Source organism: Scyliorhinus canicula, chromosome 5 (genome assembly GCF_902713615.1).
Source record: "Scyliorhinus canicula chromosome 5, sScyCan1.1, whole genome shotgun sequence".
In the NCBI taxonomy this organism is placed as follows: Eukaryota; Metazoa; Chordata; class Chondrichthyes; order Carcharhiniformes; family Scyliorhinidae; genus Scyliorhinus; species Scyliorhinus canicula.
In genome coordinates, this window is record NC_052150.1 from 127,705,813 (window position 1) to 127,731,360 (window position 25,548).

A 25,548-nucleotide genomic window follows, 5' to 3' on the forward strand; every position below is an offset into this window, starting at 1 on the left:
TCCAGAAGCCGGCGCTCGAGCCCCTCCCCTCCCCTCGGCGGTGACGGAGGAAGTCGGAGTTGGAGCTCAGTCAGGTCCGGTCGCCAACATGTCTGCAATGGGGACCCTCGCTTTTGATGAGTATGGCCGACCCTTCATCATAATCAAGGACCAGGACACCAAGACTCGACTAACCGGGCTGGAGGCGCTGAAGGTAACGGGAAAGGAAAATAAAAAAGCAGACAGGCCCAGGCCTGGCTTCCGTCACGCTGCTCGCACTTACTCACATGCGGTGTCGGCTGGAGCGGCCTACTGAGCGCCAGCGGCCTTTCCTTGTGTTTGACCCGAGGATCTTGGGTGCCCAGACCGGCTGCACCGTGATACTCGGCCCCGCCGATTCCCCCGATCCCTCCCGATCTGAGTCCTGGAGTGAACTGGCTGATTTCGGGAGGCTCCATTTCAGCACCGTTTGCATTGAATATGGGGATGTGCCGGTAACATGGCGGCTTCTTCCCAGCCTTTTCTGGTCGCTCGGAATTGGGATGATGTGAGTGCCGACACCCGGGGAGCAGCAGCACCCACAGGGTGGCCTTTTCACCGCCAAGGGTTGGGGAAATGTTAGATCCCAATCTCGTCCTCACCGATTTATCCAATTGGGGAAAAATCCGCAGGAGGGTAAAGACTCGTCCATTCGCAAGTCTTTGTTTAGAATTTCAACGAGTAATTCAGCAACTCATCAGGAATAAAAAAAAAAGGGAATAAAGATAAACCCAGAAACTACAGGCCAGTCAGTTTAACGTTGATAGTGGGAAAACCTATGGAAACATTCATTCGGGACAGAATGAATAGTTATATGATCAGATTCGAGTTAATTAAGGACGGCCTGGGTTTCTTAAGGGAAATCTCATTTGACTTAACTTCCTGGAGTTTTTTTAATCATGGAATTTACAGTGCAGAAGGAGGCCATTCGGCCCATCAAGTCTGCACCGGCTCTTGAAACGAGAGCACCCTACCCAAGTCCACCCTCTCCCCATAACCCAGTAACCCCACCCAACACTTGGTAATTTAACATGGCCAATCCACCTAACCTGCACATCTTTGGACTGTGGGAGGAAACCGGAGCACCCGGAGGGAACCCACGCACATATGGGGAGAACGTGCAGACTCTGCACAGACAGTGACCCAAGCCGGGAATTGAACCTAGGACCCTGGAGCTGTGAAGCAATTGTACTAACCACTATGCTACTGTGCTGCCCTGCTGTTTTTGAAGAGGTAACAGGTTTGATGAGGACAATGCTTTCGATGCAGTACAAATGGTCTCCCAAAAGACATTTGATACAGTGCTGCACAACAGACTTGAGAAGTTATAGCTCAGGGAATAAAAGGGACAGTAGCAACATAAATTGGTTAAGTGACAGGAAAGTTGGATGAAGGGACAGAAGGTTTCATAATTTACTGATGACACAATGGAAATCTGAAAAGTAAAATATGAAGAGGACGTAAGATCAAAGGGACACCTGGGTTCAGTGAGTGGGCACAATTCTGGCAAGTGGAGTGTAATGTGGGCAAATGTGAAATAATCCATTTTGGCAGGAAGAATAAAAACCTAATCTAAAAGGGTGCAGAGGGATCTGGGTGACCTTGTGCATGAATCAAAAAGGCTAGTGTACAGTAAGTAATTAGGAAATCTAATAGAATGTTATTGTTTATTGTGAAGGAGTTATTAAAATATAGAGATTATGCTTCAGTTGTACAGGGCATTGGTGAGACCGCATCTGGAGTATTGTGTACAGTATTGGACACCTTATTTTGGAAGGATATAAATGTGTTGGAAACATTTCAGAGACGGTTCATTAGATGAATACCAGGAGTGGATGAGTTGTCTTATAGAGAAAGGTTAGGTTTGTATCTGCTTGAGTTTAGAAGAGCAAGAGGGAGGGCAGCTCGGTGGCACAGTGGTTAGCATTGCTGCCTACGGCGCTGAGGACCCGGGTCTGCGTGGGTTTCGCCCCCATAACCCAAAGATGTGCAGGTTAGGTGAATTGGCCACGCTAAATTGACCCTTAATTGGAAAAAATAATTGGGTACTCTTATAAAAAAAAAAAAAAAAAAAATTTTAAAAGAAGAGCAAGAGGCGACTTGGTCAAAACCTTCAAGATCCTGAGGGGCATTGACAGGGTGGGTGTGAAGCGGATGTTTCCACTTGTCGGAGAATCTAGAACTATTGAAAATAAGGAATCAGTCATTTTATACTGAGAGTTTTCTTCTGAGGGTTGTGAGTCTCTCAAACCCTCTTCCTCAGCTAAAGTGTCGATGATAGCCATGATGTGGAGGTGCTGGTGTTGGACTGGGGTGGGCACAGTAACCTGGTGTTGTAAGACTTCTTACTCAGCTACAGTGGAAGCAGAATCTTCGAATATTTTTAAGGTAGAGCTAGATAGATTCTTGATTAACGAGGCAGTGAAATTGTAGCTGGGCAGGAATGTCGAGTTGAGGCTACACTTAGAACATAAGAACTAGGAGCAGGAGTAGGCCATCTGGCCCCTCGAGCCTGCTCCGCCATTCAATTAGATCATGGCTGATCTTTTGTGGACTCAGCTCCACTTTCCGGCCCGAACACCATAACCCTTAATCCCTTTATTCTTCAAAAAACTATCTATCTTTACCTTAAAAACATGTAATGAAGGAGCCTCAACTGCTTCACTGGGCAAGGAATTCCATAGATTCACAACCCTTTGGGTGAAGAAGTTCCTCCTAAACTCAGTCCTAAATCTACTTCCCCTTATTTTGAGGCTATGCCCCCTAGTTCTGCTGTCACCCGCCAGTGGAAACAACCTGCCCGCATCTATCCTATCTATTCCCTTCATAATTTTAAATGTTTCTATAAGATCCCCCCTCATCCTTCTAAATTCCAACGAGTACAGTCCCAGTCTACTCAACCTCTCCTCATAATCCAACCCCTTCAGCTCTGGGATTAACCTAGTGAATCTCCTCTGCACACCCTCCAGTGCCAGTACGTCCTTTCTCAAGTAAGGAGACCAAAACTGAACACAATACTCCAGGTGTGGCCGCACTAACACCTTATACAATTGCAACATAACCTCCCTAGTCTTAAACTCCACCCCTCTAGCAATGAAGGACAAAATTCCATTTGCCTTCTTAATCACCTGTTGCACTTGTAAACCAACCTTCTGTGACTCATGCACTAGCACACCCAAGTCTCTCTGAACAGCGGCATGCTTTAATATTTTATCGTTTAAATAATAATCCCGTATGCTGTTATTCCTACCAAAATGGATAACCTCACATTTGTCAACATTGTATTCCATCTGCCAGACCCGAGCCCATTCACGTAACCTATCCAAATCCCTCTGCAGACTTCCAGTATCCTCTGCACTTTTCGCTTTACCACTCATCTTAGTGTCATCTGCAAACTTGGACACATTGCCCTTGGTCCCCAACTCCAAATCATCAATGTAAATTGTGAACAATTGTGGGCCCAACACGGATCCCTGAGGGACACCACTAGCTACTGATTGCCAACCAGAGAAACACCCATTTATCCCAACTCTTTGCTTTCTATTAATTAACCAATCCTCTATCCATGCTACTACTTTACCCTTAATGCCATGCATCTTTATCTTATGCAGCAACCTTTTGTGTGGCACCTTGTCAAAGGCTTTCTGGAAATCCAGATATATCACATCCATCGGCTCCCCGTTATCTACTGCACTGGTAATGTCCTCAAAAAATTCCACTAAATTAGTTAGGCATGACCTGCCTTTAACGAACCCATGCTGCGTCTGCCCAATGGGACAATTTCTATCCAGATGCCTCGCAATTTCTTCCTTGATGATAGATTCCAGCATCTTCCCTATTACCGAAGTTAAACTCACTGGCCTATAATTTCCTGCTTTCTGCCTACCTCCATTTTTAAACAGTGGCGTCACGTTTGCTAATTTCCAATCCACCGGGACCACCCCAGAGTCTAGTGAATTTCGGTAAATTATCACTAGTGCATCTGCAATTTCTCTAGCCATCTCTTTTAGCACTCTGGGATGCATTCCATCAGGGCCAGGAGACTTGTCTACCTTTAGCCCCATTAGCTTGCCCATCACTCCCTCCTTAGTGATAACAATCCTCTCAAGGTCCTCACCTGTCATAGCCTCATTTCTATCAGTCGCTGGCATGTTATTTGTGTCTTCCACTGTGAAGACCGACCCAAAAAACCTGTTCAGTTCCTCAGTCATTTCCCATTATTAAAACTCCCTTCTCATCCTCTAAAGGACCAATATTTACTTGTATGATCTTATTGAATGGCAGAGCCAGTTTGAGGGGTTAAGTGGCCTACTGCTCTTCATTTGTATACTTGTGAACAGTAATGGTCAATGGATGCGTTTTGGGCTGGAGGAAGGTTTGTAGTGGAGTTCCCCAGGCAAACTTGTTGGGCCCCTTGCTTTTCCTGATTAACTTTGTGTTGATGATCTAGATGTTGGAGTGCAGGGCACAATTTCAAAGTTTGCAAATTATGCAAAACTTGGAAGCATTGTGAACTGAGCAGGATAAACTTTGGACAAAGTCAAGTTGATGAAATGGGTTGACAGATGACATTCAATGCAGAGAAATATGAAATAAGTTGTTTTGATAGGAAGAACAAGGAGAGGCGATAAGGGTGCACCTTTAAAGGGGGCGCAAGAGCATATAGAACATAGAACAGTACAGCACAGAACAGGCCCTTCGGCCCTCGATGTTGTGCCGAACAATGATCACCCCACTTAAACCCACGTAACCCGTATACCCGTAACCCAACAATCCCCCCATTAACCTTACACTACGGGCAATTTAGCATGGCCAATCCACCTAACCCGCACATCTTTGGACTGTGGGAGGAAACCGGAGCACCCGGAGGAAACCCACGCACACACGGGGAGGACGTGCAGACTCCACACAGACAGTGACCCAGCCGGGAATCAAACCTGGGACCCTGGAGCTGTGAAGCATTGATGCTAACCACCATGCTACCGTGAGGCCCCAGATATATCATTGAAGTTTTGAGAGAGTGGTTAATAAAGCACACAGTTGCCTCGGATTTATTAATAAATATTTTAAAATAAAACATAGTTTAACCTCAGTTGGAGTATTGTGTCCAGTTCTGCCAGCTGCGCTTTGAGGAGTATACAAAGGCATTGGCGAGGAAGTAGAGATTCACAAGAATAGACAAAGAACTTAGGTTATGAAAATAGATTGGAGAATGACTTCCTTGGAGAAAAAGTGAGGGGATTTGATAGAGGTATTCAAAATCATGAGGGTTGTGGACAGAGTAGATAGGGAGAAACTTATGAAAGCATTGAGAGAAATATTGCAAAAAAGTGACGTGGAAAACCTTTTGCGTGCAGCAAATGGCGAACGCCTGAGCGTGTGGCAGAGGCAGGTTCAATCGAGTCATTCGAAAGGAATTAGACAATTTTCTAAAAAGGAAGAATATGCAGGTTTATGGGGGGAAAGGCAGGACAGTAACACTAAGTGAATTGCTCGTTTGGAGAGTCAGTACAAACACGAAGGGTCCCCTGGGCTATAACATTTCTGATTCTGTGAATATTCTTTAAAAATTGGGAATGTGGGGCTTATCTAGAGTTCTACCTGTTGTGGTTTTTATCCCAACTCAAGCACATTGAGCACATCAAGATCATTAAACTCTATCTGAATAAAGATATGAATGGACAGTTTACTTGGTCTTGTTGAAAGAAACAAAAGCCCTCAAGAGGGAACTTTCATTGCAATATAACTCCATTCACCGTGAGTAAATGATTCGATTTAACATTTGTTTAATTACAAGACACATTACATTTGGCTCACCGCTCAACTTAGACTTACCTCGACTTTCTTTGCGTTTTCCAGAGAGGCTCCATAAAGCTGAAATAAAAATCGCTTATTGTCACAAGTAGGCTTCAATGAAGTTACTGTGAAAAGCCCCTGGTCGCCACATTCCGACGCCTGTTCGGGGAGGCTGGTACGGGAATTGAACAGTGTGCTAAACCACTACAAACTGACCTGGCTGTGGCTACGCTGGGCAACGTTTGTATTCTACTGGCTTTGTACACAAGTGCCTTGCCCTTTTTAGCTTTTTGTACACTTTGAGGTCATGGTTCTGCTTGGTTTGGTTTTTAAATTTTATTAATTGACCCAGCATGCTCATTGGAAGTGATAAAGTGGGAGATCTAAAATAACTACTTTAAAATATTTAGCTAGGTTCCTTACTCCTTGTTTCCACTGCCCCACTCTTCAATTTGCTGACTCTTCCTGGCAGCCATGGGAGTACCTTGTCCAATATAATTCTTCTTATAAACCTAACTGTGTTCACCGACAGTTTAAACATGATTGACCCTGTTTTGTCCTTGCCAGATATTCTCTGTTCTCTTTCTACTTGGAAATGCTGAGTAATAATTGCAAATGGAAATCTTGGCCATTGTTAGCCCCAGAGTACTGAGGGAAATTATACTATTGGAGCTGGAATCAGTTAATTTAGCATCAAATTTGTAATCTCGCACTAGTAGCACATATATACTATTCATAGAATCCCAGGCAGCACAGTGGCACTTTGATTAGCACTACTGCCTCGCCACAGAGGACCCGGGTTCGATCACGGCTGGGGTCACTGTCCGTGTGGCGTTTGCACGTTGTCCCCGTGTCTGCACACGCACACACAACCCAAAGATGTGCAGGGTAGGTGGATTGGCCAGGCTAAATTGCCCCTTAATTGGAAAAATTAAAAACAGAATCATAGAATCCCTACAATACAGAAGGAGGCCATTCGGCACCGACCCCCTTAGAGAGCACCCTTTCCCTGTAACCCCACCTAACCGTTGGAAACTACGGCAATTTAGCATGGCCAATTCACCTAACCTGCACATCTTTGGACTGTGGGAGGAAACCGAAGCACCCAAAGGAAACCCACGCAGACACACAAAGAAACTCCACACAGACTGTCACTTGAGGTCGGAATCAAACCCGGGTCCCTGGCTATGTGAGGCAGCAGTGCTAACCACTGTGCCACTCATAAATGTGAATTTGCATCAGAAAACTGTTCTCATTTTTGATTGTGGAGTGCCTAATGCTTAAAATATTTCTGAAGTGAAAGGAAGCTTGAGAAGGCAGCACGGTAGCATTGTGGTTAGCACAATTGCTTCACAGCTCCAGGGTCCCAGGTTCAATTCCCGGCTTGGGTCACTGTCTGTGTGGAGTCTGCACGTTCTCCCCGTGTGTGCGTGGGTTTCCTCCGGGTGCTCCGGTTTCCTCCCACAGTCCAAAGATGTGCAAGTTAGGTGGATTGGCCATGATCAATTGCCCTTAGTGTCCAAAATTGCCCTTAGTGTTGGGTGGGGTTACTGGGTTATGGGGATAGGGTGGATGTGTGGGCTTGGGTAGGGTGCTCTTTTCAAGAGCCTGCGCAGACTCGATGGGCCGAATGGCCTCCTGCACTGTAAATTCTATGTAAGTATAAATAGTTGGAGTATAAGTATTGATAGACCATGTAGACCAAATGATTGGTTTCTGTGCTGTAAATTCTGTGCAAGTCACTAGATGTAATTATGACAATAGCACTATTCTGCATAGATGTTGAGGAAGTTTGGGGACACATTTTGAAAAATTGATATCAGATTTTAATGCAAGCTGCGTCTTGCATAGAAACGCTTGCTCTTAATGTTATAGTGCACATTTTCCAGTTGACACCTTTAAAACAAGCAAATGCCAATTTTTAAAATCTAGACAATCTATGATGTTGAATTAATGAATAATTAAAAGTCAGTAAGTTTCCTTTTTAAATACAAGGTGGCTTTGAGTTCTTTCAAAAAGAGTAGACTTTTGGCAGGTCAATTTTTGGAATAGAATTCTAATAATTTTTCTTTCATCGCAGTCACACATAATGGCAGCAAAAGCAGTATCAAATACACTAAGGACATCCCTAGGACCAAAAGGTAAGCTTCCAAATAGTTTTCGGAAATTCTCCATTTGAAATGCTTGAGAGTCTAAGACAAATAAACTTCTGTTATATTCACACTTTCCACTTGTTTGCAACTTTGTATATGAGCAGGAATAAACTATTCCGTTTCTTGAGCCTGCCGTGCCAAACAATTAGATTATATCTAACTCCATCCATGCCCGTTGGCTGCACATCCTTTCCAAAATTCAATGATGTCAGATTTAAAATTATTAATCGAGCTACCATCTATTTTTGTGGAAGAGAATTTCACACTTCTGCCACCCTTTGCTTGAAGAGGGGTTTCCTAACTTCAGTCTTGAAAGTACTGACTGCAGGCTCAATTCATTTTAAATCTGAGATCAGTAGATTTTTTTACTATGTCAGAGTGTAAAAAGATATGAAGCTAACACAGCTGGGTGAAGTTATGATACAATCAGTGATGATCTGGTTGAATGATGGGTGGAACAGGGATGAATGGCTTGCTCCTGTGAACATTGTTTCTAATATTGCTCGCAATTGCTGTCAGTTAACTAAACCTAAACCAACCTCTGATTATTTTGGTAATGAGAATGCCAAGTGATCATATCTAAATAACATACTTCGTTATAATTTTCGGTTAATTGCAGATTATTTTAAGCAATGTTTTGTGCATCAGCTGCATAAACTTAAGAGGTGCTGTGTAATGATCTGCACTAGCAGTATAATCTAAATATGTTGTTGCATTAAAAGCTGGTGGTCGTAGATAAATTTTTTCATTCTTCTGTTTTTAGGACTTGACAAAATGATGGTGGACAAGGATGGAGAAGTAACAATCACCAATGATGGCGCTACTATTCTGAGTATGATGGATGTGGAGCATCAAGTTGCCAAACTGATGGTGGAGCTTTCTAAGTCTCAGGATGATGAAATTGGTGATGGTACCACAGGTGTAGTTGGTAGGTTGGAAACTAATGCTATTAGTATATTTAGGAGGTTTTGAGACTTGCAAAAAACACTTCAGGTGAATTTAGTAGATTTCAAGCATAAACAAAATAGATCCTGGTTATTTGAAGAAATCTGTTTTCTCACATTTCAGTATTGCATCTTAACATATAAACTGAAGTTTCTGACGTTTAAATTTTGTAAATCTATTTTTCAGTCCTTGCTGGTGCCCTCTTGGAACAGGCTGAACAATTGCTGGACCGTGGTATTCACCCAATACGCATAGCTGATGGTTATGAGCTAGCTGCTCGCAATGCTATTGAACAACTGGACAAGATCAGTGACAGTTTTCCTGTAGATCCAAACAACAAAGAGCCCCTTATTCAAACAGCTATGACGACACTTGGCTCTAAAGTGTGAGTGTAAATTGCATGAACTGTACTTATTGCAGGTGGTGAGACAAGGTAAAACATTTTGTAGTTTTATCCAGGCTTTCCAAATGAAACCTGTAATTATGGCCATTTTAAAAAGGTGCCTAACTATCTTACCATAGAGACGGTTAAATTAGTACAGGGATATTGACAGGCACTGTTGGGATCACTTATTTGCCAATCCAAGACTACCGTTGGCCTGGAGCTGTGGTGGAGGCTCTAATATATTTCCATCACATGGCTCACCGGGAACCTCGTCTGCTCTTACCACCTACCATTGATGTGTGTTGGCAGGATTTATAAATTGAGACAGGACTTGTTTGGCCACATTATGAATGCGCATTCCTTGATCATCAGGTATTGACAAGTCTAAGATTAAGCCGGTCTGTTAGCAACATTGTTGTCACATTTTACTCTCAGATGATTTTCTGACTCATTTGTGCTATTTAAACCACCTGTGTTCCACCTAACATTGCTTGACTTCACCCCACCTCAGCTCGTCTCCTGTTGAAACCCACAATTGTGTCTCGATACCACTAGACTTCATTATTTGAGTGCATCTCCTGGCTAGTCTCCTATATTGTACTTCCCCTTAAAGCTGAGACTGTTCAAAACTCTGCTGCCCATTACTTAACTTGCAACAATCCTGTGCCCCTCATCTCTGTGCTTCTCTAATTCTGGCCTCTTACAACCACCAATGCTGAAATGCATGCCTTCACTTGTCTAAGCCCTATTCTCTGGAACATCCCATCTACACAAATCCCCTCTATACTTAACCTCCTTTTATGGTACTTCTTAAAACCCACATCTTTGACCATGCCTTTGGTCATCTGTACTTTGCTTTATTATGCCCCTATGAAGCACCTACATTAAAGATGTTATATGAATATCATTTGAGGGAAAGGAAAGAGGCACATATTAAGTGCATGGCCAGCAGGGTAGAATATCATCAGAGAGAAGTGGAAGTAGAAAACCAAAGAGGAGCCATCAAATTAAAGAAAATAGTAAAATATCCTCATTTAATGGAAAGAAAGAGGCAAATCAGGATGAAAATGGGGTCACTAAAGGATGGTTAGGGCAAAATCATAGGCTGTGAAAGCAGCATGAAATACTAATTATTTTGTTTCAGTATTTATTGGAGAGATGGATCAGGTGGACATGAAATTGTAAAATGAGATTGAAATAATATGAACAGCATTAAAAGTACAAAGAAATATTCAATAATGAAACTCTGAGGATAAAGCCCCATGGCCCAGTCTGGGTCAACCCCTGCGCCACCTCCCCGGGAAAAAACCCTACCACTTACCTTGTCAAAGATCTTTAAACCTGCATGTCCCATTAAACTTAGCTGTTTAAAAAGGAAATGAGGTTTACTTCCCTATGTTGCTAGGCCCCATGGATGCGCTACACTCCCAGATAGCGCCTGACCTGAGTGAGGTTGGGCTAGATAAGATCATCTTGATTTTCAAGTAAGAACTTTCAAGCAGAGTTGCAATCTGACTCAGTTGCTACTCCATCAGAGGTTATGACAATGAATAAGGAACATTAAATTAAAAAAGGGAACGTTTTGCTTAACAAACTTCATTGAATTCTTTGAAGAGGTAACAGAGTAGGTAACTCTAATGTACTAGATTTCCAGAAAATTATTAAAAGAATATGGAGACACTAGAGATGGGGTTTAAAAACAAAAAAGATTTCAGAGGATAATACCAGAACATCAAGGTTATAGCCATCGAGAAAGAATAAACAGCTGAACCTTTTCTCGTGAAAAAAGAATGTTATGGGGTGACCTATTAGATCTTTAAAGTTATGATTGGTTTTGGCAGTGTTCACAATTGTGAGGAAGAGCATAAGTAGAGGACATTAAGTCACTGTCTGTGTGAAGTTTGCACAATCTCCCCGTGTTTGCGTGGGTTTCACCCCCATAACCCAAAAATGTGCAGGCTAGGTGCATTGGCCACGCTAAATTGCACCTTAATTGAAAAAAATGAATTGGGTACTCTAAATTTTATAAAAAGAAAAAAAACTAGAGGGTATTCATATATCAATAAATCAAATAATAAAAATTGAGCGAATCAGCGGAAAGCACAGGAGAGAAACAGCATGTCATTGGAGGAGCAGTCCCCTGCAGAAATCTTCAAACTCACTGACAGCATTTTCCAACAATCACTCAGCAGGCCCCATTGATGCAGGTTGGAAAAGCCTGGAATAGAGGGTTGAACATTTTTAGATGAAGAATAAACTTCAGCATTGACTAGTTGAGCCAAATGGCCTGTTTCTGTGTTAATTATTCTGTATAATTTAACTCTGGGCTCCACCAAAAGGCTTAATTGATCTGAGGATTTGACATGCCGTGTCCAATCACACTGACATGAACACTCGCGCTGTATCAATGTGAATTCAGCTGTAAAGAATTACGATCATTCTTATTCCTCTCGTCAACATAAAAATTCAAAATAAATGTCTCACATCAGACAATACACTCATTTACAGTGCATCAGCCATCCATGTATTTCAGACATTTCATTTTGAAATTGATTCAACTGCAAAATATTCCATGCACACGGAGAAATAATGAGTTGGATTGTGAGGTGATGGCAATTCTCGTCAAATTCTGACTCCCTAACCTGCCTACCTGGTGGAAATTTGAGACTGGCATTGTCCACTGACCAGACAAGTTGTAATACTGCTCCTACAGTCGCAATCTAAACTGAACATTTAAAAATACACCTCCCTCCCAATTGTTACCTTTTCCTTTCATAAAGTGGATGTAACTTGTAGGAGGCAATACTAAGCTTTTCCTCCAGATCAAAAGACCTTGTATACTGGCTATGTCATCATCTGAGAAGTCTTCATTGTAATGCTGCCTTCAACAAAATATGCTCAATAAACACAACAGAACCACATCTATATTCAACGCGACAATTTGTGCTTTACTCGAAACTAGGTTTCCGAGCTGGATAGCTAAATGTAACCTATTGCAGTTGTCGTATTTTGAAAAAAGTATTTATTTGTGTTTATACAGTATTAATCGTTGCCATAGACAAATGGCAGAAATAGCAGTAAATGCTGTTTTAGCTGTTGCTGATATGGAGCGCAAGGATGTAGACTTTGAGCTGATGAAGGTGGAGGGTAAAGTGGGTGGAAAATTAGAGGACACACAATTAATTAAAGGAGTCGTGGTGGACAAAGAATTCAGCCATCCACAGATGCCAAAGGTAGGATTTTTTTGCATTGTGAATTTCAATTCCAAATACTATATGACTCACTTGTGTACATACCTTGAAATTGGCTATTTAAATACCATTTCTGGAACTGTTTTTTCACTGATTGTTTTGTACTTAGAAATGGCAATTCGGTGGGCCGTTTACAATAAAAACTTAAAGTTATAGAGATTTTTAACATAGCAAAGTCTTTCGAGAGTTGATTTATTTATTGTCACGTGTACCGAAGTACAGTGAAAAGTATTGTTCTGCGTACAGTCCAGGCAGATCATTCCATACATGAAAAAACAGGACATACATAAATACAAAATGTAAATACATAGACACAGGCATCGGGTGAAACATACGAAGTGGTACTGTGTGTGAAGAGATCAGTTCAGCCCATAAGTGGGTCATTGAGGTGTCTGGGAACAGCAGGGAAGCGGCTGTTTTTGAACCTGTTGGTGCGTGCTCTCAGAATGTTGTTCCTCCTGCCCGGTGGAAGAGGTAGGAAGAGAGAATAACCCAGGTGGGAGGGGGCTGTGATTATACTGCCCGCCTTCCAAAGGCAGTGAGAGGTGTAAACTGGGTCAGTGGATGGGAGGTGGTTTTGTGTGATGGGCTGGGTTGTGTTCACGACTCTCTTTTGTTTCTTACAGTCTTGGGCCAAGCAATTGCCATACCAGGCTATGCTGGAGCCAGATGGGATGCCTTCTATGATCCATCTGTAAAAATTGGTTAGAGTCATTGTGGATATGCTGAATTTCCTTAGTTTCCTGAGGAAGTAAAGGCGCTTTTGTGCTTTCTTGGTCATAGCGTCAACGTGGGTGGACCAGGACAGATTATTGGTGATGTGCACACCGAGGGATTTGAAGCTGTCAACCATCTCCACTTTGTCACCATTGATGCTGCCAGGGGCATGAACGACATTTGGCTTCCTGAAGTTAATGACCAGCACCTTAGTTTAATTTAATAATCTTTATTGTCACAAGTAGGCTTACGTTAACACAATGAAGTTACTGTGGAAAGCTCCTTTTCACCACATTCCGGCGTGCCTGTTTGGGTACACAGAGGGAGAATTCAATGTCCACTTCACCTACCAGCGTGTCTTTCGCGACTTGTGGAAGGAAACCGGAACACCCGGAGGAACCCCACGCAAACACAGGGAGAACATGCAGACTCCGCACAGACAGTGACCCAAGCCAGGAATCGAATCTGGAACCCTGGTGCTGTGAAGCACCAATGCTACCCACTGTGCTACCATGCTGCCCTGCTGACATACTTTTGCTGGCATTGAGGGAGAGATTGTTGTCATTAAGCCATGCCACTGGGTTCTCTATCTCTCTCCTGTAGTCTCACTCACTACGGTCGTGTCATCAGCAAACTTGTAGATTGAGTTGCAGCCGAACTTTGCCACGTAAGTCACGTGTGTATATAGGGAATACAGTAGGGGACATTATAAAACAAGTTTGGCTCTGAGGTACGTAGGACAATATGAGGGCAGATACCAAAACCTTGGTGAAAGAGGTAGGTTTTAATGTGAGGTTTAGGGAGGGAATTCCAGAACACGACAAATAGGAGCAGGAATAAACCAAATGGCCCATCAAGTCTACTCCACCATTGAATTAAGATCATTGCTGATTTTGGATTTCATTTTCCCACCATTTATTCCCTGAGAAAGCAAAACTCTATTTATCCCTGCTTCAAATATACTCAGCAATAGGGCATGCACGAGCAATTCCAAATCTGAGCCCCAAATGAATGAGCTGATGAAAGTGGAAGTGGTTAAAATGTGTTTTGAGTTGTAACATTGAAATAGTAACAAACATGTATTAAGCCTTGTACATAGCTATCAAAATCCAAACATCAGTAAGACTTCCAACGGCATTGATTTTTAAATTGCTTTTGTGATTTAGGTGGTAAAAGATGCAAAACTTGCGATTTTGACATGCCCATTTGAACCACCAAAGCCCAAAACCAAGCATAAGCTTGATGTGACCTCAGTGCAAGATTACAAAGCCTTGCAAAAATATGAAAAGGATAAATTTGAAGAGATGGTCAATCAGGTCAGTAACTGCATCCTTACTAATACTAGAATTTTAATGATCGACTATAGGAATCAAGTCTTATTTTTGCATTTATTTTATTTTAAAGATAAAAGACACTGGTGCCAATTTGGCTATTTGTCAGTGGGGATTTGATGATGAGGCAAACCATTTGCTTCTCCAGAATAAGCTTCCTGCTATTCGCTGGGTTGGCGGGCCTGAAATTGAGGTAAGTGTAGTTCCATCAGATTCTAGTGTATGAATCGTGTGGTTTTGTCAGGATATCAATGTTTGTTTTCAGGTTTTCAATGTTGACAGCACAGAGCACCATTAATACTTTTGTTTGTGATGCAGTTGATTGCTATTGCCACTGGAGGGCGGATTGTCCCTCGGTTTTCAGAACTTACATCCGAGAAGCTGGGCCGTGCTGGTATTGTCAAGGAAATTTCTTTTGGAACTACCAAGGATAAGATGCTTGTGATTGAAGAGTGCCAGAATTCTAGGGCTGTGACCATTTTCATCAGAGGTGGAAACAAAATGGTATGTGTGGTATTTGTAAGCACTAAGTTTGAATTAAAATCCAAATTTTCATCGGAAAGTTTGTCTTATTAGTTGTCGGTTGGTGTTTTTTTTTAGTGACTATGAGATATATTTCATTGATGCCAACTTTCCTCAGAATTTTGATAACAAAGAAAAGTGCAGCACAGGAACAGGCCCTTCGGACCTCCAAGCCCGTGCCGACCATGCTGCCGTCTAAACGGGGCAGCAGGTTAGAATTTTTAAAAAACGGGGCAGCAGGGTAGCATGGTGGTTAGCATAAATGCTTCACAGCTCCAGGGTCCCAGGTTCGATTCCCGGCTGGGTCACTGTCTGTGTGGAGTCTGCACGTCCTCCCCCTGTGTGCGTGGGTTTCCTCCGGGTGCTCCGGTTTCCTCCCACAGTCCAAAGATGTGCGGGTTAGGTGGATTGGCCATGCTAAATTGCCCGTAGTGTCCTAATAAAAGTAAGGTTAAGGGGGGGTTGTTGGGTTACGGGTATAGGGTGGATACGTGGGTTTGAGTAGTGTGATCATGGCTCGGCACAACATTGAGGGCCGAAGGGCCTGTTCTGTGCTGTACTGTTCTATGTTCTATAAACTAAAATCTCCTACACTTCCTGGGTCCGTATCCCTCTATTCCCATCCTATCATGTATTTGTCAAGATGTCCCTTCAATGTCACTATCGTCCCTGCTTCCACCACCACCTCCGGCAGTGAGTTCCAGGCACCCACTATCCTCTGTGTTTTTTTTTAAAGTGCCTCGTACATCTCCTCTAAACCATGCCCCTCGCACCTTAAACCTAGCCCCCTAGTAATTGACCCCTCTACCCTGGGGAAAAGCCTCTGACTATCCACTATGTCTATGCCCCTCATAATCTTGGAGACCTCTATCAGGTCACCCCTCGACCTCCGTCGTTCCAGTGAGAACAAACAGAGTTTATTCAACCGCTCCTCATAGCTAATGCCCTCCATACCAGGCAACATCCTGGTAAATCTCTTCTGCACCCTCTCTAAAGCCTCCACATCCTTCTGGTAGTGTGGCGACCAGAATTTAACACTATACTCCAAGTGCGGCCTAACTAAGGTTCTATACAACTGCAACATGACTTGCCAATTCTTATACTCAATGCCCCGGCCAATGAAGGCAAGCATGCCGTATGCTTTCTTGACTATCTTAGAACCAAGGTTTTGACTGACACTGCCTGGCCAGCATTTATTGCCCGTCCCTAATTGCCCTTGAACTGAGTGTATTTCAGAGGACATTTTAAGAGTCAATCACATTGCTGTGGGTCTGGAGTCACATGTAAGCCAGACCAGGTAAGGGTGGCAGATTCCCTTCTCCTAAAGGACGTTGGTGAACCAGATGGGTGTTTTACAATAGTGGTTTAATGCATCGTTAGTCTTTTATTCCACATTTTTATTGAATTCAAATGTCTCCATCTGTGGTGGTAGGATTCAAACCTAGAGCATTACCCTGGGTCTCTGACTTACTAGTCCAGTGACAATACCACTACGCCACCACCTCCCTGCACGGTAGTGTGAATGATATTCAACTCACTTATTAATGTCTCACCTTTTCGCTCCCTCAAATCAGGCTTTGAAAATACCTGCCACGTAATCTGGACATAATTTGCTAGATGTAGATTGTTGCCACTAGAGGTTGCTACTATGCTTCATACTCAGTCAAACCCATCTTTTCAATCCTGGTTCATATTGTAGGCAAACAAAATACCAGGCTGTTCTCTTTCCCATGATCAAACAGCTGCTATTAACACTTTCCACTAATCAAAATGCCTTCACATCAAGGTACGGTAAAGTCACCATTGTCCCAGATGGCCATAGGCTGCTTTCACCTTTTCAGGGGAAGACCTGACTGGTGGTGGTTTAACCTGAGGATCACCACGCCTTGGGCGAGGGGCAAGGTGTAAGGTTCAAGAATAACCTCATCCAGTACGGGAACTGAACCCACGTTGCTGGCCTTGTTCTGCATAACAAACCAGCTATCTAGCCCACTGAGCTAAACCAGCCCCCACCTTACCTCAAGGAATAATATGAAAAACTCCATTGATTTGCATACCTCCATGTGGTTATCTCAAGTAAATTGAGTTAAATCATTTAGTCAGGGTGAGCCTCGTGCCTTTCTAATCATTTTGACAATTGCTCACTTTTCTTTTTTGAGCACAATCTAAATAAATTGTCTTGACCCTAATATTATTTAACAATATCAGTGACTTCTCATGCTTGTTGGGTGAATTGGGCATTCAGAATTTTCCCTCCCGTGTACCCAAACAGGTGCCGGACTGTGGCGACTGGGGGCTTTTCACAGTAACTTAATTACAGTGTTAATGTAAGCCTACTTGCAACAATAAAGATTATTATTCGGCAACGGTTACTTTAATACTGATTTTTTTTTTAATATAAATTTAGAGGACCCAATTATTATTTTCCCATTAAGGGGCAGTTTAGTGTGGCCAATCCACCTAACCACATCTTTTGGGTTGGGGGGGTGAAACCCACGCATACATGGGGAGAATGTGCAAACTCCACATGGACAGTGGCCCAGAGTTGTGATACGAACCCGGGTCCTCAACGCCGCAGTCCCAGTGCTATCCACTGCACCACATGCCGCCCCGAAAACTGATATTTTGATCATCATGTTCTTCCCTCCTTTTTTCTTTAAACTCCTACCTATCCTCTTTAGCAGCAGCTCTTAACTCCAACCACCCTATCCCTTCTTGTCCTCAAATGAGTTGCTTCACACCCATCTTTCCCAAAACATCCTGTTCAAAGTGGTCCAACCTGCCTCTAGTTCTAATCAAAATCATGTGTGACCTATGACCGACCAAGGGAGGATAATATTCCACTTTGTGTTCCTTAACCTTGTTCCTTGACCTTACAGTGGCTTTTTGTTCAGTTTGCAGTCTCATCCTCTGTCAATATTTCTCCTGTCATCCAGCTGTATGGTTATTTCCTAATTTTGGATCTGCAAGAGTATATCTCCAATAATGGTTTCTGTTTTCACCCCCTCTGCATTCCATCAAGTACCTTATTTTCTTGACTCCCATCATGTCCACATGCAGTCTGTCAGTGACATTACCCAAGGAGATAGAACATAGAACAGCACAGAACAGGCCCTTCGGCCCTCAATGTTGTGCCGAGCCATGATCACCCTACTCAAACCCACGTATCCACCCTATACCCGTAACCCTTCAGCTGCCTCACTGCGCTCAACTTTGTGTCGGGGCGAGGCCATAGAACCTCATGAGGCCTCTCGCGGAATTCGCACAACACTAAATGTCTCATGAGATTCAACGGAATCGCGCGAGATCACAATCTGGATCTCCCGCTTACTGGGCATGATCCAGATAACGGCTTATTTAAATATGCCTTTGAGGGTGACATTGTGGCGCAGTGGTTAGCACTGCTGCCTCACTGCGCCGAGGACCCAGGTTCGATCCCGGCTCTGGGTCACTGTCCATGTGGAGTTTGCACATTCTCCCCATGTCTGCGTCGGTCTCATCCCCACAACCCAAAGATGTGCAGGGTAGGTGGATTGGCCACTCTAAATTGCCCCTTAATTGGAAAAAATTAATTGAGTTTTCTAAAAAAAAAAAAAAAAATTTAATGCCTTTGTCGGATGCACCCGGTACTCAATGGTCGTGCCTGCAAGACTTCGCCAGGGCACCATTTAGTAGTAACCCACACAAACGTCAACCAGGTGTAACGATACCTGGAGTTGGGGGGTGGTTCCAGGCCATTGGAGACCTCTGGGTGGTTGCGGGCAGGGTGGCGCTAGCAGGGATCAGGCCCAGATGGGCCTTATTGAGGGGGGGGGGGGGGGAATCCCAGGGCCTCGCCAAGTTTGAGGGGAGGGTGTTGGGCCAACCAGAAAAAATGGCGCCTCAATCTGTGAAAAGCCTTTCATTAATTTAGAGTACCCAATTAACTTTTCCAATTAAGGGGCAATTTAGCGTGGCCAATTCACGTACCCTGCACACCTTTTGGGTTGTGGGGGTAAAACCCAGACAAACATGGGACAATGTGCAAGCTCCACACAGACAGTGACCCAGTGCCGGGATCGAACCTGGGACCTCGGCGCCATGAGGCAGTAGCACTAACCATTGCGCCGCTGTGCTACGAGAAGCCTTTCCTTTTGCCAGTGCAGCCTCGGTGGAGAGAATCACCTGAGGCCAAAAGAAATGTCGCAAAGTGACGTTGAATAGCGAGCAATGCCGAGTAACACCCCACTAAACGTGCCATTTTTTCATTCCAGTCCACTGAAACGCACCCATTGTCTTTTCAAAATAAATGAGGTTTTGCTGTTGATATTTTCCGTAATGTGTGCATAATGTTCAATTTTTGCATAGATTTATTAGTGATTACTTTTCATTCTAGATCATTGAAGAAGCAAAACGAGCTCTTCATGATGCATTGTGTGTAATCCGGAACCTTGTGAAAGATAATCGCATTGTGTATGGTGGTGGTGCTGCAGAAATTTCTTGTGCTTTAGCTGTCAATGAAGCAGCAGATAAGGTAAAATTAAAATTTTAATAAAATTCTGATTGGTTTGTGTGATTGTATGTTTTTGGATCATATGTGTTTACACAAAAAATATACTTAATGGGAAGCAAGAGAATCCTAGATTTGGATGCCAAAAAACACACATTTCAGCATCTTGGTAACTCGGGGAAAATGTGCCAACTATTGTGGGCAGTAGCTCTTTTTTTTGGACTTTGTACTCTGCTGAATACTAAAAATTAGTTTTTAAATGTCAGTACATATATTGCTCTATCTTTCTGTCTCTACAGTGTCCTACTTTAGAACAGTATGCTATGAGAGCTTTTGCTGATGCCCTGGAAGTCATTCCAATGTCACTGGCAGAAAACAGTGGTTATAACCCGATCCAGACAATGACAGAGGTTCGAGCTAGTCAAGTGAAGGAGAACAATTCCGCACTGGGTATAGATTGTTTACACAAAGAGACAAATGGTAGGTAGCCATTCCTTAACCCTTTTTAAATTGTACTGGCATACTCTCTTGCAATTTAGCTGCTGTTTATTAAGGTTGTTGTATTCATTGATAATATTTTGTTGCTGTGCTGCATAGTTTTTATCGCAGTAATAACTTGACTGTTTATGGTACCTTTTTAATATAGGAAACTGTCCTTGTGCTGTTCACAGGAGTGCAATCAGTCCAAAAAAATAAAGAGATAGTTGAAGGGGTAAAACAAGGACAGGGAGAGTTTTATGGGTCCTAAAATAGGAGAGAGAAAAGCAAATAGGATAAGAAGGGAGTTCAAGAGCTTTAGGGCTTATCAGGTTGAAGCATGTCATCAGTGTCAGAACAAAGGATGAGGATTTACCAGGGACCTGAATTGGAAGAATGCAGGATACTCTGTTGTAGGGCTGGAAACGGTTATGGAGTCGAGGGATGCGGCAATATTGGATTTTTGTTTATTGTCATGTGTACCGAGTGAGAAGTATTTTTCTGCGAGCAACTCATCAGATCATTAAGTACATGAAAAATTGGCAACACAAGGTACACAGCAACCACATAAAACCAGCATTGGGTGAAGCATACAGGGGTGTAATGTTAATGAGGTCAGTCGTTTAAGAGAGTCGTTTAGGAGTCTGGTAACAGCGGGGAAGAAGCTGTTTTTCAGTCTGTTCATGTGTGTTCTCAGACTTTTGTATCTCCTGCCCGATGGAAGAAGTTGGAAGAGTGAGTAAGCCGGGTGGGAGGGGTCTTTGATTATGCTGCCCGCTTTCCCCCAGCAGCGGGAGGTGTAGATGGAGTCAATGGGTGGGAGGCAGGTTTGTGTGATGGACTGGGCTATGTTCACGGCTTTGAAGCTTCTTGCGGTCTTGGGCCGAGCAGTTGCCATACCGGGCTGTGTTGCCGCCAGATAGGATGCTTTCTATGGTGCATCTGTAAAAGTTGGTAAGAGTTGATGTGGACATGCCAAATTCCTTAGTTTCCTGAGGAAGTATAGGCGCTGATGTGCTTTCAGATTTGTGCACTAGGATGAGAATTTAAAGAAAAATACTAGTGCACCTGGAGACTACCTAGTTCAGCAAGCATACGGGTGACAAGTTAGCTAGACTTGCAGGTTACGATATGGTTAGATGACTTTGTTTGTGATGGGTAGAAGATGAGAGGCTGGCCAGTAAGCCAACAGAGAGTGGAAAGCATGATGCGAGTTTCAGCAGCAGATATGCTTGGCAGGGCAGTGATGGAATTGGGTAGTCTTTGTGATGGAAAGGACATGAGGTCAGAAATTCAAGCTCAGAATTAAATAGGACACCAGAGTTACGCACAGCACGGTCCAACCTGAGGCAATAGTCAGCAAAGAAATGGAAACCATGAGTTCAGTGGTCTCTCTTCCCAATGTTTAATTGAAGGAAATTGCAGCTAATCCAAAACTTGAGTGTGGGATCAGCAGTCTGACAACATTAGCAGTGGAAATATCAAGATAGTTGGTGGTAAGAGCGAGGTGTTGTCAGAATACACTTGGAACCCACAGTGGTGGTTGATATTGAGGGCAAGTAAATGACAAATAGGAGGGGACCTAGAGAGATCCTTGGGAAATTCTAGAGGTAACCACCAAGAGGAACCATTGCAGACAAATTGAGTGAAACCGGGTGATTGCTCGGGTGGACAACACAAAGATATTGGAGCATATGTGGCCAACTGTGTCAGAGGCTGCAGCAAAGCCAAGGAGGATGAAGATGTAAAATACAATTGCAGAATATGTAATTTCTGTCTTAATTTTGGTGCTCTGGTAGGGCAGAAATCTGATTGGACAGGTGCAAATACAGTACAAAGTCCAACAGGTTTGTTTCGAATCACTAGCTTTCGGAGCACTGCTCCTTCCTCCGAGGAAGGAGCAGTGCTCCGAAAGCTAGTGATTCGAAACAAACCTGTTGGACTTTAATCTGGTGTTGTAAGACTTCTTACTGTGCTCACCCCAGTCCAAAGCTGGCATCTCCACATCAGTACAAAGTAAGGCATAGCTTTGAAAAGTGATATGATCATGGTATTGGGAGAGGAAAGGGAGGTTGGAGATGTTTGAAAGACAGATGGATCAAGAGGATGCAGTTAATGATAAATTTGCAAGGGATGTAGGCAGTAGCTCCTAGCTACGCTTGCCTTTTTATGGGGTATGTGGAACATTCCTTGTTCCAGGCCTACCCGGGTCTCCTCTCGACTCTTACCGGTACATCGATTACTATTTTGGTGCTGCTTCATGCTCTTGTCCAGACCTGGAAAAATTCAGCAACTTCACTTCCAGTTTCCACCCCTACATCACTTTTTCACCTGGTCCATCTCAGACACTTCCCTTCCTTGACCTTTCTGTCTCCATTTCCAGCAATAGACTATCTACTAATATCCATTACAAGCCCACTGACTTCCACAGCTATCTGGACTACAGCACTTGCACCCCACACCCTGTAAGGACTCCATCCCTTTCTTTCGGCTCCTTCGCCTCTGTCACATTTGTTCCGATGATGCCACTTTCCAGCATAAGCCTTCGCCATTTTCGCCAACTCCAGCATGATCCCACCACCAAATAAATCTTCCCTTCACGCCCTCTGTCAGCATTCCGCAGAGACTGTTCCCTTCGGGATAATTGAGTCCACTCTTCCATCTTACCCACTATACCCAACCCCTCTCCCAGCACCCATGGTAATCGCAGAAGGTGTAACACCTGCCCCATTACCTCTTCCACGATTAACATCCCAGACCCAAAACACTCCTTCCAGGTTAAACAGCGTTTCTCTTGCACCTCTTTTCAATTTGGTCTATTGCATTCGCTACTCCCAATGTGGCCTCCTCTATATGGGTGAGACCAAACGTAGACTGAGTGATCGCTTTGCTGAGCACCTTCGGTCTGCGTATTCCGGACCCTGACCTTCCCGTTGCTTGCCATTTTAACACAAGACTCTGCTCCCATGCCCACATGTCTGTCCTTGGTCTGCTGCAATGTTCCAGTGAAGCTCAACACAAACTGGAGAAACAGCATCTCATCTTCCGGTTAGGCACACCTTCTGGTTTCGTCATCAAATTCAAGAACTTCAGATGATTAGCTCTACCCCACTCGACCCCTTTGTTATCATTTCATTTTAACTGTCTTTTAACTCTTATTTCTTGTCTTTGTATACTATATATATCCCCCCCATTCCTAACCTTTTCTCCCCTTTGCTCTGCCCCTTTTTCTCATTTTACCCCTCTTTCTCTCTCTCTCTCTCTCTCTTTCTTTCCCCCCCCCCCCCCCCCCCCACGCCCACATCTATATCTGTCACAGCTTACCTTCTGATCATAGTTTCTGTTGTTTGGCCTTTCACACCTTTTTATTCTTTCTGAGGACTGGCATGAACACTTGGTTTCTGTGGCTATGACTCATCTTTCATTCCCTTGCCCTATAGTATAAATATCTCCCACTTTCAATGCCTTTTAGCTTGGACAAATGGTCACCTGGACTCGAAACGTTAGCTCTTTTCTCTCCCGACAGATGCTGCCAGACCTGCTGAGATTTGCCAGCATTTTCTCTTTTGGTTTCAGATTCCAGCATCCACAGTAATTTGCTTTTCACCTTTTATGGGATATTGCTTGAATGGTAAATGTTGACCAGGTCACTCATGGAGCTCTTCAGATAGTGCTATAGAATCCTTTATCTCCCATGTGAGCAGACAGTCAAAGTTTAATGTTTTATTCAAAAGGCTGATACATTTCAGGTGATATAGCCTAGTATTACCGACTATTATTTTGGACCTGGCTTGATATTTCTTTTTTCTGACTTGATTACATTTAGTTAGGTTATTGTAACAAACATTAATGTTGGCTATTATTTGTAATCGACAGCTGCATGGTGTGACTAATGTAAAGCCTTTGCAGTTTTAATAAACAAAAGCTTCATGATTTTTCCACTCAAATTAACATTATCTTTTTACATTCTTTGATGTGTAGTAAGCCCTCGCTGTAAAGACTTTGGAACCCAGGAAAGTTTATCCTCCTTCCTTGAGAAGGGATAACTGATTTAAGCTTGAAAACAAAAACACGGTGTGGATTGATACTGGGAAGATTTTCTTCAGACCAAACAATCAATGCATGAAATGGGTCCCCCAAGGGAATGGTGGAAACAAAAACCTTAAGTTAATTTTACAAACCACCAATATAGATGTTGCAATGGTCGATCAACCACAATGGGTCAAATCGCCACCTTTCTCTGTAACTATTTTGCAAACGATCTTAGTGACTTGGTAAAAGGCACTTTGAGCAGTCCCTTCTTCCCTCTTTAAATAAGAATCAAAATGTACTTCTACCCTCTTTTTTGGGTTGCTTTTTCTAGGGTAGTGTGTACCAACTTAAATACAGTAGGCATGACTAGTTATACTGAAAATGTTCGTTTTTAATATTTCATTACAATGATGCTGGTTGACTCAGTCCATTAATTCCTTGATTCTTTCCTCTAGATATGAAGAAACAGCATGTCATAGAGACTCTAATTGGAAAGAAACAGCAGATTTCTTTGGCTACCCAAGTCGTAAAAATGATATTGAAAATTGATGATATTCGGTGCCCTGGAGAAATGCAGGAATAAATATGTTGGTACTGCACTGGCGGGAGAGTAGTGGGATATGCCATAATTGGTATTTTCTGTTCCGTTATTTATTTTTGCATAATTCCATAAGCTACATGTATTTGTTTAAAAGGACTGAATAAAAGCTTGTACCATCTCCTGGCTTACTTTTCATTGAACGCACTTCATTCTTGAATACAGCAATAGTTCCACATTCCCCTGATCTAAGATAGTTGCAAATATTTTAGCAGGTCTCAAAATATGATTTTGAGTTGTGCCATTTTTTTTTGGTACAGTTAATAGACTCTGGATCTCTTCGCCAGCCCATCGAGGCCCCTCATGTTCCATGTGACTATCTAGCCCTCCTGTGGGGTCAACCATCATCGGGCATTATTCATCTGGGCCTTTGCTCACAGGCCATTCAAGATGGCCACCAACTACTGCCCTGGTACCTGTGGAACCTCACGATTATTGCACGATTATTTCAGTTTTCAAAAGCAACTGCTGTCGAAGTGACCTGTGGGCGCGATCTACCTCCAGAGGGCTTGGCGAAGCTGACCAGCTTCCCTTGCATCGCCGCTACATATTCTGTGGGGTTCCTCCCCTCCGTTCCCTTCAGCAGCCCCACAATTCTCCGGTTTTGCCAACGCGATCGGTTCTCCTGGTTGTCAACTTCATCCTTCAGTCCCTTTTGGGTCTTTACCAGGCTTGCTACCTCAGCCTCGTGTGCTGGGATCGGAGTCCCCATGGTCCATGGCTGTTTATTCGAGGCCCCGTGTCATCTTAACTGGGTTTCTAGCCTCCACTCCGTATTGTCCATTGCCTCCCTCATGGAACCATCATGGTTTCCACTGCTGCCTCCTCATCTCC

The 25,548-nt window shown here is 43.3% G+C and overlaps 1 protein-coding gene across 1 annotated transcript; it reads left to right on the forward strand.

The window, feature by feature from the left end:
• cct5 (chaperonin containing TCP1, subunit 5 (epsilon)) lies at nucleotides 1-24,835 on the forward strand. The gene is made up of 11 exons (XM_038797608.1): nucleotides 1-193; nucleotides 7,895-7,955; nucleotides 8,731-8,895; nucleotides 9,099-9,297; nucleotides 12,338-12,530; nucleotides 14,432-14,581; nucleotides 14,670-14,789; nucleotides 14,915-15,100; nucleotides 19,494-19,631; nucleotides 19,907-20,087; nucleotides 24,572-24,835. The coding sequence occupies exons 1-11, from the start codon at nucleotides 89-91 to the stop codon at nucleotides 24,697-24,699; spliced, it is 1,626 nt and encodes a 541-aa protein (XP_038653536.1). The 5' UTR covers nucleotides 1-88; the 3' UTR covers nucleotides 24,700-24,835.
• The last annotated feature ends 713 nt before the right edge of the window (nucleotides 24,836-25,548 follow it).

Bases quoted from the DNA above. Each gene is read 5' to 3' on its own strand.
- cct5 (XM_038797608.1), top strand. From the start codon at position 89: ATGTCTGCAATGGGGACCCTCGCTTTTGATGAGTATGGCCGACCCTTC. The intron at 8,896-9,098 runs GTAGGTTGGAAA...TCTATTTTTCAG, and splicing joins TGGTACCACAGGTGTAGTTG to TCCTTGCTGGTGCCCTCTTG. The intron at 14,790-14,914 runs GTAAGTGTAGTT...TTTGTGATGCAG, and splicing joins TTGGCGGGCCTGAAATTGAG to TTGATTGCTATTGCCACTGG.